This window comes from Eublepharis macularius, chromosome 13 (genome assembly GCF_028583425.1).
Source record: "Eublepharis macularius isolate TG4126 chromosome 13, MPM_Emac_v1.0, whole genome shotgun sequence".
Lineage (NCBI taxonomy): Eukaryota > Metazoa > Chordata > Lepidosauria > Squamata > Eublepharidae > Eublepharis > Eublepharis macularius.
In genome coordinates, this window is record NC_072802.1 from 68,135,283 (window position 1) to 68,147,776 (window position 12,494).

The window sequence follows — 12,494 nt, forward strand, 5'->3', positions numbered from 1 at the left end:
AACATAAAAATATGATTGGTCTTAGATTTAGCCAATTATTCAGATTTTCAATCATGTGACGTTCTACTAGATCAAGTGTGATATTATTGTGCACGTGCATGATAAACTCTATAAATCTGTAAAAGTTGTCAAGAAGTTAGATGAGCAGATGATTAGTGGTCAGTTCTAGCAATTAAAGAATCATTAATCTTAACATTGTCCAACTACCTTTAATTGGTTGTAAAATAATAAGCCCACCTCGCTTCAACCAGGGCCAGGGCCTTTTCAGTCCTGGCCCCAGCCTGGTGGAACGCTCTGTCAATGGAGACCCAGGCCCAGCAGGACATATTATCGTTCCGCCGGGCCTGTAAGACAGAGCTGTTCCGCCTGGCGTTCGGTGGCTGAAGGGGCAGTGCCATGTCGGCCTCCCACCTTTGGGGTGGGGGGGTTCTCCCCACCATTGCACTTTAATGTACTTGGTTAATTTATTTTATTATCGATTATTGTATGTTGATTTTAGAATTACTGTTTTCTTGTTATTATTGATTTTAACTGTTCATTGCCCAGAGCCCCTGAGCATGGGTGGTTTATAAATCGAAATAATAAATAATAAATAAATAATAAAAGGAACAGCTGCGTATTATACAACCTGCTAACAAACTACATAAAAGTTCATAACAAAGGTCACTAGAATACATCTGTATAACTCGAGTATATTGTGATTTAATCCATATCTCTACATCAAGTTGGTAGAATAGACAATACCACTTCAGACTATTGTTCATGTTTTTGAATGCACCCTTGTGTAAAGAGTTCCTTTCAAGTGGAAAGCTAGGACCACAAGGAGTAGACATTTTGCCTAGGTATGTTAGACTTTTCTATTTTTTTTTAACATACTGCAAGTAGGTTTTTTACATTTCCCCCCAAAAATGGTACCTTCCACCTGCGGTACGCTCCATTCTACTTCCTCATTCTTCTGCATGAGTAAATCAGGCCTCTGTTACACAGGAGTCAGGTTGAGGAGCACCACAACAAACCAGTTGAGAGCCCACTTGTGGACCCATCTCAGAAGCCAGGTACAGACAACCCCACCCTGTGGGGAGGGAGAGCGAACACAGTGTGCATGGCCACTTCCTCAGCGCAGTCACACTCTGCAGGTGACCAGGAAGTCATGCAGGGGCAGTGCCACCTACTTAAGAGAGTTAAGCCCCTATTGATCACAAGCAGGGGAATGCTTTTACAGGAAGCAAATAGTCTTCTGTTGGCAAGACCGTGTTAAGTTTGGGTTGAGCTTTGGTTTGCCAGCCTCCAGGTGGTGGCTGGAGATCTCCCAGAATCACAACTGATCTCCAGGCCGCAGGGATCAGTTCCCCTGGAGAAAAAAGGCTGCTTTGGAGGGTGGACTCTGTGGCATTATGCCATGCTGAGGTTCTTCCCCTCCCCAAACCCCGACTTCTCCAGGCTTCATCCCCCCAAATCTCCAGGAATTTCCCAGCTTGGTGCCGGCAACCCTAGACTTGAGCTTGTATGTTGGAAAAGTGAGGAAGGGAGAATACATCCACATGGACAAGATTGATAACATGCATTTATTTATTTATTTATTTATTTATTTCATGCCATGCCTCTCTCCCCAATGGAAACCCAAACTTTGTTCTCCTCTCCTCCCTTTTATCCTCCCAAAGATCCTATGAGGAGGGTTAGACTGAAGGTTAGCCAGCAGGCTTTCATGGCAGTGTGGGGATTCGAACCTGGGTATCCCAGACCTTAGTCCGATACTGTAACCGCTACAATACACTGGTTGTCCAGTTTGTCTCTTGGTCCCATCTGTTGGCCAGAAGAAGACCTGGACAGCTGCTTGAATCTTTGCCCGCCATGATACGAGCTATAGAGTGACAGAATACGCAAGTGAGCAACATTGCTTGATCCATCAAGACAGCAAGATTAGCAGCAAGGACACGGTGGTGACTTTGTGAATATCCATTTGCCTGGGTTGCGTCACTTACGCTCTCAGCGCACTCGAGCAGGGAGGAAGAGGCTGATCCTAATCTGCTGTGCCCCCCTCTGCCCTTCTGGGTATCTTGCGCAAATCAGCAGCTGCGTCATGCGCCTCCGAGTGAAGCATCCTTCACGAGGAGAAGCACCCGTTCTCGTTAGCATTTTTTTCCATCTACCTTGGCTTGTCCGTGCTACGCTGAAGCCAGCTCGTTGGCAACGCTCTATCTTGTGAGCTGCTGGAGGAGATCTACTGCGAGGCATTAACTAGGCATTCATATCCTGGGTGCTAAACGGCTCTCTGTTAGCCTTTTCCATTGCAGATGTCAGGGGTGGGAGCTGCTTGTGTAGCTTAGTGGCTAAAAATGCCAGGCTGTGAACTAAGAACCCGTTCACTCAATGTCTGTCTGTCTACTTTTTTTTTTAACTATAGTTCCACCTTTCTCGCTGAGACTCCAATCACATTATTCAATGTAATATAAAGTTCTCCTGCTACCGGATGTGTATGGGGAGTTCCCCACTGTGCAGTTAACTCTCGGGTGCGTGTGAACCTGATACGGATTAAGACCGTGGGAAGAAGGTGCTTCAGCCTCCCCCACCCCCAAGTCATTTTCTCACCCTGAGAGGTCCCTGGGAGCCTGTATTTGCTTCCATTGGAAAAACTTACAAGCAGCTATCTCTGCACGTCTTTGTTTTCCCCACAGAGCAAATAGTGTGTCCCTGGAGCTGTTTCAGAGTGGAAGGCTGAAGCCCGTGCGCCCCCCCATGTGCCATGGTCCCAATCATAATCAGGCCCATGCTTCTCTGGCAATTAAGTTCCCAGCAGAGTTCTCCCGGCACTTGTCTGATCCAAAGTCTTTGTGGCGGCCATGAGAGCTTTATAACATGTCAGTCTGCCTTGAGAAGTCCCTAATCAGGGACTGGCTGTGGCCTAGTATCATCTTTCCATTCAAAAGAGTCCCAGAGGTCAATTACCCATTTGAAGGATCTAAGATAACGAGAGAAACTTTTCTCTTTCTGAGACCTTGACAAGCCGTTGCCGATAGAGCAGACACCACTGAGCCAGCTGAACAAGTATTTTGACTTGGGAGAAAGTAGCTACATACCTTGCTTGGCTTCCCCAGCTCCACTGGAGGATTTCCTAGCTGTGAGGGATTCCAGCTAGGTGATAAAATAGCGAAGAGTCCAGTAGCACCTTTTAAGACCAACCAACTTTATTGTAGCATAAGCTTTCAAGAAACACAGCTCTCTTCATCAGATGCATATGATAAAGAGAGCTGTAGTTCTTGAAAGCTTATGCTGCAATAAAGTTGCTCAGTCTTAAAGATGCTACCGGACTCTTTACAATTTTGCAACTATAGACTAACGCAGCTAACTCCTCTGCAGCTAGGTGATGGCATTCCTTTGTTTATCTTACTGCTTTGTAAGTGTCTAAACATAAGAGTATAAATGCAGAAGAGCTCCCTGCCAAAGAGCTCATGGGTGAAAACATGCAAATGACGCCCTTCCATTTTCCTTTCCACTGCAAGCAGAAGCTGTCGTTTGCCTTGCTAGAGCCCACTGGGTGTGGCCAAGCTGCTCGAATCGATCAGATCCCTTCAATTAGTTGAACAGAGTACATCTCATACTGTCTTGAAACTGTACATGTCGAGAGTACATCTCATACTGTCTTGAAACTGTACATGTCGAGAGTACATCTCATACTGTCTTGAAACTGCGAAGCTGGTGCTCTGGAATCCCGGCATGGATATGGTGGGAAACCAGCACGATTCCATCAAACGTTAGTCACTTCCGGTTATTCAGTCCCTGTATCTTGACGCACCTTCTAGATTGGTATTGCAGAGTGGTTTACACATATCGGAGGGTGAGGTGGTAGAATGGAATGCCCCCGCTTTGGACTGCTGGTGAGGAATTCCAGCTTGGAATGTTCCGTTGCATTCTAAAATTAAAAAATAAACACTGTAATGGGAAAGGGCCTATCCTTCTCTTGGCTTGCTGTGCTGGTTGTCTGCTTGCAGGGAGTTTTTAACATAGGGGACTTTCAAAATATGATTTTACACCTGTGGAGTGAAGTGGTACAGTCCATTCTACCGTCTCTTTCCGTGCCTTTTTGAGGGAAGTTCTCTGCAGTAGTCAGGAAGGAACAATTCCCCCGAGACTGAGCCAAGAGAGACCCCAAAGACACTTAGTAGGTCAGTGCTAATGGAATATTTCATGGTCGGGTGCATAACAGCAAGCGACTGTGAGATAATAGAATAATAACAACAACATTTGATTTATATGCTGTCCTTCGGGACAACTTAACGCCTACTCAGAGCGGTTTACAAAGTGTGTTATTATTATCCCCACAACAACTATCACCCTGTGAGGTGGGTGAGGCTGAGAGAGCTCTGAGAGAGCTGTGACTGACCCAAGGTCACCCCGCTGGCTTCACATGGAAGAGTGCGGAATCAAACCCAATTCTCCAGATTTGAGCCTTGCCGCTCTTAACCACTACACCAAACTGGCTCAAATATAGAACTTGGACTCATAAGACCCAGATTTAAATCCCCAAAGAGCCACGTTTAGCGGATGAACTTGGGTCCGGAGTCACCTATCAGCCTAATCTACTACACAGAGTTATTGTGGGGCTGAAATGGGGGAGGATGTAAGCCACCCTTCTAGGGCCAGACTGAATCGCGAAGCCCTGTGGATACCCACTCCGTGGACGTTCTCATCTGGAATTTTTTTTAAAAAATGAATTAGAATGTAAAATCCTCTGGGAAGTGTAGTCCAGGCTACTAGGTGAGAGGTGTCGAATCCCAAAAGGGAGCAATGTAAACATGGGGCAGGGGCGGGGGAGTCCGTGATTACGAATCCTGGCAGGCAGGAAGAGGGGGAAAGAATTGTCAGCACATTGATGCCGTGATGATACTTACCAATAAAAGAGCTCTAATGAGGCAAAGTCTTGCAGTGTGCGCATGTTGAATTGTACAAGATTGGATATACTTACTGCTAATGGCTTTTTCTGTGAGCAAGGGAAATGTTTACGGAACCCATTCCTTTCATTTTTTTTTTTTGGTCCCTCTTCTGCATGAGTGCGTGGGGGTGGGGGGTAGTGCTCCTCTTTGCACAAGGGCTGTTTGGAGCAGATGTTCCTTGATGACAGGATGTAGGAACGTTACACACACACACACACACACACACACCACATCTTCCAAGGCACTCCACTCCTTTCTAAATACCAACTGCATTTACGCGCGATGTGACCCAAATCTGTTAAAACACAGCAAGGAGGGAGAAATTCTCCTTTCATGTCCCCAAATGTTGTTTTTCCTGAGTGTCAGGCCCGTCTCCTTCTTCAGGGGCAAGGGGTAAATCTAGGCAAAGAGGAGGATGGGCTGTCCTGGGAAACGTAGCAGCAGAACCCCTTTGAGATGCTGAGAAGAATGTGCAAGCTCGACTTGGAAGCTTTCATAGGGTTCAGGGAGCACCCCATGAATTGTCGTGGGCCGGTTGCTGTAAAAAGACTTTCTTATGGCTTCCAGTGTAGTTCCTGTAACATCGGTCAGGCGGATTGAATTGAAACCTAACAACTGCCTCTGATTGCTAGCCTATGCTACCAACAGTAGACATTGGGACAATTGCACCCATGAACAGTTGTCAGGGTGTCAAGGGAAGTCCTCAGGGGGGGGGGGCAGATACCCGGGAATGGTGGCAGGCCACCAAAGTGTTCCTCCAGCAGCCTGCCTTGCAGGGGGTGTTGGAGAGAGGCAATTAATGGCTTCCTACCCCAGTCTCCCGGCATGCCTGTGAGAGAATCTCGCTGGGGAGCCAAGAAGGAAATGTTACTGTTCCCTTCTTTGTTGCAAAATAGTAAAGAGTCTGGCTCTTTACTAACCAACTTCGTTGTAGCATAAGCTTTCAAGAGCTACAGCTCTTATCTGACAAAGAGAGCTGTGGGTCTCGAAAGCTTACGCTACAATAAAGTTGGTTAGTCTTAAAGGTGCTACCGGACTCTTTACTATTTTGCTACTACAGACTAACACGGCTGACTCCTCTGTTTCTTTGGTGCAGTAGCTGAACCCTTTGGGCCCAAGGGTCGATACCTGCTGTGGGCTCCTGATGGGCGGAAATTAAATGTCGCCGGGTGTTGAGCATGATCGAGAGGCCCTTGCGCACACCGTTCATGTTTCTAGCGGGAGTGCTTCGTGCGTTCCTCTGTCAGCAGCTGCCCAACCCTCCCCCCAGTTAAAGCTCCTCCAGGTCTTAAAAAATAGTTGGCTGCAGGAGCAGCAGAAGAAGCAAGCGTCACATTTGGGTTCTGCACACGTGTCGCTTTATGGATGTGGCTTCTCCCAGCAGCTGCTGCGTCAAAACCCTGAACAGGTTCTTATCTGGAATGGGGGAGGGCGAAAGGGAGTCCCGGGGTTTGGTGCAGGTTAGCACTTGGGACTGTCACGGTTTCATCTCCAGGACAGAAAGTACCAAGCTGTCTTTTGCCACGTGAGAACACAGCTCCCTCTAGCTCAGTATCATGTACAATGGCTGGCAATGACTCTCAGGCAGAGGAGGATCTGTCCGTCTACCTAGTACGTTTTTATTCCACTCTTCCACGGCTCAGGGCTGTGTACGTCCAACTCTGTTCCCCATTTTATTCTTACAACAATACTGTGCCATAGGTGAGGCTGAGAGAGTGTGACTTGCCTAAGGTCACTCAGTGACCTTCGTAGCAGAGGAGGATTTGAACCCAAGCTCCAGGATCCTAGTCCAACATTCTTAACCCCAGCACTGTGCAGCGTCGTTCCCAATACCTGCTCCCTGAGGTCCTTCAAGTAGAGACGCCGTGGATTGAACCTGGAACTTTCTGCATGCAAAGCAGATGCACTCCCATTGAGACATGGCCTCACCGAATGTGGCCCCATTGTAAGACTGCAAAAGGCCGTTATGCCGTCTGTGAAATCATAAAGCGTTTGTGTGAATTGGCCCTTAAGGAAGGGAAGTAAAATATTCTGAGCTTCCATGGGGATGAGATTGCCCATGAAAATGCACTTGTGGTTTGGAAAGGGGGCACAGCAGATGTCTTGAGTAATATTCTGGCCCATGCCTCCCAGGCTTTTCCCCTGCACTGGCCTCCCGCCTTTATAGATTTATGACAATTTGCTTTGTTTTTTTCCTTCTCGTGTTTCGTCCTGCGGCTTTTAAAGCTTAGGGCGTTTATTTCATCTGTTGGTTTCGTTTAGAGGAAACCATACGTGTTTTCCCTTGTGTTAGGTTTGCCTTGGAGATTTAGCCTGCGTTTATCTTTCGTCCGTTTATTATTTGGAGGGGGGATATCTCTGAAGGGTTCTCCAGGGGCCTTTATGCTCTTAGGGGCACGTTCTAAAACAGAGCCAAAGATGAAGCTTTGAAGGCAAATTTCAGTTGCCTGCGCCAGATCTGAGTTTGGCTCAGTCTCTGTCTTGCTGCTCACAGACGGTCAGAGCTGGAAGTCGGGGAGTTGGATCCAAGCATAAGGGCTGGCCACCAAATTTGGAATTGTGAGTTGGGAGGAAAAACACGGTCTTTGGGATCCGGGTTCGCAGCTGCACTGTTTGTCAAGGCTGGTTATGCTGGACTCCAGCCCCGCAGACTTCCTTTGGGACGGGCCTGACCTGCTGGCCGAAGTTTTGCCTTAAGCAAGAAGAATGAGAAATAGTCCCGTCGACTCCCAGCCTGACTTCTCACGTGTCGCTTCTCCTGCCTTGTTTTTCTCCCTTTTCCAGGTGGCGCCACTGCAGTGCAGTGCCCCAAAGAGGAGAGCAGAAGCGCTGTAGCCCCTCATGAGACCACCGGCACCAAACGGACCTACGACATGATGGAAGGAAGGGTCCCACGGGGTTTGTCTGGGCGTGACCTTTCATCTGCCAGCATAGAAGGTGCGGTCTCATCTTCGTAAGCAGTCAGAAACTGGCAAAGAAGCTTTTTTGCACGCGCACACACACACATGGCTGTCTCTTGATCAGAGGAAGAGGAGAGTGCAGGCATTTTAGCCTCTTGCTTCGCTCCTTTCTGTTGTCACAGATCTGATATAACCACAGTATTAAGTATGCTGTATAGGGGGGCTCTTGCTGTAGCCCAATCACCTGAGAGCATTTCTGGGCCGAAAAACTGACTGATACTTCCCCCAGTATGCTAAGGCCCCTGTCACTTGTGGCTTGGCCCCCCCCAAATTTGCCTGTTCGATCCTATTGTATATTTCTAGAACCCGTAATAGAGTGGTAATGAACGAGAGAATGCCGGGATGCGCGTGCAAAAAGTGCCTTCCCGTATTTCTGGGCATGATCTCTCTTGTTTTAGAAATTAAGCTCAAAACTTAGTCCCATTAAACATAGATTGGTATTCTCATCTATCTGAAGAACAGAGATTCTCTCTCTGTCTCTCTCTCTCTCTCTCTCTGTCTCACACACACACACACACACACACACACACACACGTGTGAAAGGTTTCCAGAAACCTGCTGATGCCTCTTTCTTTGCAAGCCTTATTAAGATGCAATAGATTTGCATTTGCATGTCACAGAGAGAAAGGGGAGTGTGATATTTGCCCCCTCCCCCCAGTTCAGCCTGTCTTTTAATGCTGCTCTCGATCTTTCTCTCTGAGATTTATACTTGTTTTTTTCCAACTCTCTTGCTTTTCTTTCATCTGAAATCAACCATTTCAGAATGAAAACAGGAGGTCGGAGGAAAATGTTAAATTGGGACACCATCCCCATAAATGCGCTATTAGCAGGGGCTTTTTTCAGCCGGAACGTGGTGGAGTGGAGTTCCGGCGCCTCTTGCCCTGGGCACAAAATTCTGAGGGGCTGTTTGGCGCTGCGTGGAGCTCCGGAGTGAGTGGCTGCTCGGGCAGGGGAGACTGGATCGTTGCGAGGGACGAGTCTCCCCAATAGATATGAAGGACTCGCCTCGGCTGCCCTGGGGAGGGTATAGAGGCAGGGCTGGAGAAATTTTGCGCCCCCCAGAATTTTGCAACTGGGGCAAGAGTTCACAACTATTGTGATAAGTATGATCCTACTGGGTAATTCCTATGTCGTTTAATACCACCACCCCACACACAAGGTAGGGGGTCCTGTTTCACAGTTGATGTAAGTCCACAGCACATGAAAATAATATGATTTCAAAGAATCCTGTGTGTTTCTCCCTCATTTCCCTCTTAAGAGTTCCACCACCTCTTTTCCCAGAAAAAAACCCCCTGAAACTAGGGGTTCAGGATGGGGTACTTCATTCACTCTGAAGATAAACCTGCATCATTTGGGAAGCCTCAGCTGCATTTCTTATTTTCTCAGTCTTGGGCATGAAAGCATATTTCGAACTCAGTCTCACAAGATTTTTCTGCTGAATTGCCTGAGGCTCACTTCACATGTTTAGCTAGCAGCCGGATTGTTGTTTCTGTGTGATGACGTCCCCTCTTGCTGAGGAGCCTGTGTGAATTGGATGACCACATGGGTGGTGCCGGTGGCACGGGTCTTTTCCACACAATTGGTACCTCACATAGAGGGAAGAAGCCCGTCGAGGGAGGGACTCATACAGTTGGCCCTAAATGGTTTTCTTTGTGAAGAAGAGCCCAGTGGAATCAGTTCAAAGGTTCAACTCATCCAACATCCTGGTGCCGTCAGCAGCCACCCAGGCGCCTCCAGAAGCATTCATTCATTCATTCATTCATTCATTCATTCATTCATGTCATTTATAGTCCACCTTTCTCACTGAGACTCGTGGATTACGCAGTGTGAGATTAGTACAGTCAATTTCAAGGGACATTTCCATGAACAATACCATAGGGTAAATAAACCCAATTTTACAAAGCCATAGCCTTAGTAAGAATCCAATACAGAGATGAAGAAATGCTGAAGCAGAACATAAGCAATTCTAGGCTGCCGTTAGACCACATGAAGCACAAATTGCCCTCAGGAGCACGTATTTAAGACAACAGGTAGTACCTAAGGCAACATAGTGGTGAATTCTGTGGTCCTTAACTCATTAGCGAAGCATCTGAGACCCCCCTCCCTACAATACAGATGTCCTATCTGAGTAAAAAGCCTTTTTGAATACTTCGGTTTTGCATCATTTGCAGAAAGCTAGGAGAGTGGGGGCTCTCCTGACCTCCTCAGGCAGGCCGCTCCTGATACGTGTTCCTGTTATTTGGTTGTCAAGGTATGCTGAACCTGGAAGCTCCATTGACGGCTAAACAGCCCATGGTTGACCTATGCTCCCAAATCTGTCCAATCCCCTTCTCATACTGAAGTTTAAACGTGTGTTAATTCCATGGTGCTTTTTGGAAACCAGACACACCGAAAGGAGTGGGCAGATGGAAGGCTTTTTGTTCTGCTGTTTCATTTTCTAGTTGCAGAAGCTGTACAAAAAAAATCAGTTCCAAACATTGCGAAGGAGAGAGAGGCTGTGCAATGTTGTGGGTTGTTTTTTAAAAAAAGAAAAAGCAGCTGTTACGGTGGCAAAGAGATGGCGCCTTGAAAAAAACTGTGATTTCTTTCTCTTGGGAATCGTTACAGGTCTGATGGGCCGAGCCATCCCTCCAGACAGGCACAGTCCCCTCAACTTAAAAGAACCGCATCACATCCGGGGCTCTATCACGCAAGGTAATTGGCCGCTGTGGAGCCCAAACACAAGTATGTGGCAAAGGGAGTGTGGAAGTACAGCTGATGTGTCACCTCGTTTCCAGCCCTGTTTCAATAGCTATTACCTTCTGGTGCAACCCTTGAGCCCGATAGTAAGTAATAGGTTGCCTGGGAGCAAAATCCAGCTCTCCCGCGGCAGCTGGCTACTGTGGTGCTCACTTGTGCCTTTCTGGCTTTTAGCCTGGGGAGGTCTTTTTGCAGCTGGTTGAGGGAGAGCAAAGATTGGCCAGAAACAAGACATTTGCCTAATGCACAAGTTTCCTGTTAGTCCCCTTCTTCCTCCCAGGACAAGGCAACTCGCTGATATGGTTTTCAACCTTAAGCAGTGATAAATATCCTATTGGAGGAAAATAGAGATGATAGCAAAATCCTGCTACAGCAGATTGTACGATTGATGGTCCTAGCTTTCCTGGTTGTTCTTTGGACCAAGACCCAGCCTTTGGGAGATCCAGTAAACTGGGGGAGGGGGTGGGAAATATCACACTTCCAGGGGTGCTCCCCCATTTTTCCCCATGGACTGAAATCCCAGGAGTAAAGGGGGATCCCAGCCTGTGTGCAACTGGAGGCATCCACTCATTCCTAGCAAGAAGTGCCTTAGCCTCAGCCGAGTCAGGTGCGTGATGTCTTACCAGCGAGCTTCAGTTGGACTCTGGAATGAAGCTGTCTGGAATGTAGCATGAATGAAGTCATATTGGCTCAGTCTTTAAGATACGTGATTATGGTTATCCCAGAAAACGTGCAGCCTCTTCGCATTCCAGAGCAACAACTGCCATTTTTTTTAAAAAAATGCTACCCAGATCTGAGAGCCAGTTTGGTGTAGTGGTTAAGAGCGGCAGGACTGTAATCTGGAGAGCCGGGTTTGATTCCCTGCTCCTCCACTTGAAGCCAGCTGGGTGACCTTGGATCAGTCACAGCTCTCTCAGGGCTCTCTCAGCCCCACCCACCTCACAGGGTGTTTTGTTGTGGGGATAATAATGACATACTTTATAAACCGCTCTGAGTAGGCATTAAGTTGTCCTGAAGGGCGGTATATAAATCGAATGTTGTTGTTGTTGTTGTTGTTGTTGTTGTTATTTGCAAGCAAAATTATTATTATAATTTGCAAGATAGCAGACAGATTCAGTTGACAATTCTGAAGCTTTTCCCCAGCAGGAAAGGGAGAATTTAGCAGGAGTAACAGCCTTTCAGTGAAAGGCCCTCAATGAATTCCTGTCCTCATGTGCTCTTCTAGGAATTCCTCGCTCCTACGTGGAAGCCCCTGAGGACTACCTCAGAAGAGAAGCCAAACAGCTCAAGAGGGAAAGCACGCCCCCGAGGGACTTCTCCGAGGCCTATAAGGTCAGGCCGCACGAAAGCCTCACCCCTCTGAAAATGAAAGCGACTCACGAGGGCCTCGTTGCCACCGTGAAGGAAGCAGGGAGGTCGATTCACGAGATTCCCAGGGAGGAGCTGAGACGCACACCTGACATGCCTTTGACTAGACCCCTCAAGGAAGGCTCCATCACCCAGGTATCTGTGCTGTTTGTGGACAGTGAAAAGTAAGGGGATGTTAAGATACACGGGTCTTCTTCTCACCTGTGGACAGAAAGTCCTACTTTCTGTTGCCTTCAGTAATGCCATTCTCTCCCTCTCATGGAGACTGTAATTTAAAAATGGGCACAGATTATGACGAGCAAGCCTCTGGAGCCAACTGGCTTCTGCTATAGGCTTTCTGTTTCTCTCTGGTATCTTTGGACGTGTTGCTGGATGGGGAAACGTCCTGTGTTGGGACCAGAACATAGAAAGTAAAGGGGGTTGGGCCTTGTAGTTTACCTGGAGTTCTAGTAAAGAGAGCTAAGATGATGGGTTCCAGCTCAACAACTTGTTCAGT

General features: G+C 47.5%; 1 protein-coding gene across 10 annotated transcripts in view; it reads left to right on the forward strand.

The window, feature by feature from the left end:
- NCOR2 (nuclear receptor corepressor 2) overlaps positions 1 to 12,494 on the forward strand; it is a 386,637-nt gene that overhangs the window by 332,018 nt on the left and 42,125 nt on the right. For all 10 annotated transcript variants that reach the window (XM_054996728.1, XM_054996729.1, XM_054996722.1 and 7 more), the window contains 3 exons: positions 7,716 to 7,868; positions 10,499 to 10,585; positions 11,856 to 12,133. In XM_054996728.1, the coding sequence (XP_054852703.1) occupies positions 7,716 to 7,868; positions 10,499 to 10,585; positions 11,856 to 12,133 (518 nt within the window). The remainder of the gene's footprint in view (positions 1 to 7,715; positions 7,869 to 10,498; positions 10,586 to 11,855; positions 12,134 to 12,494) is intronic.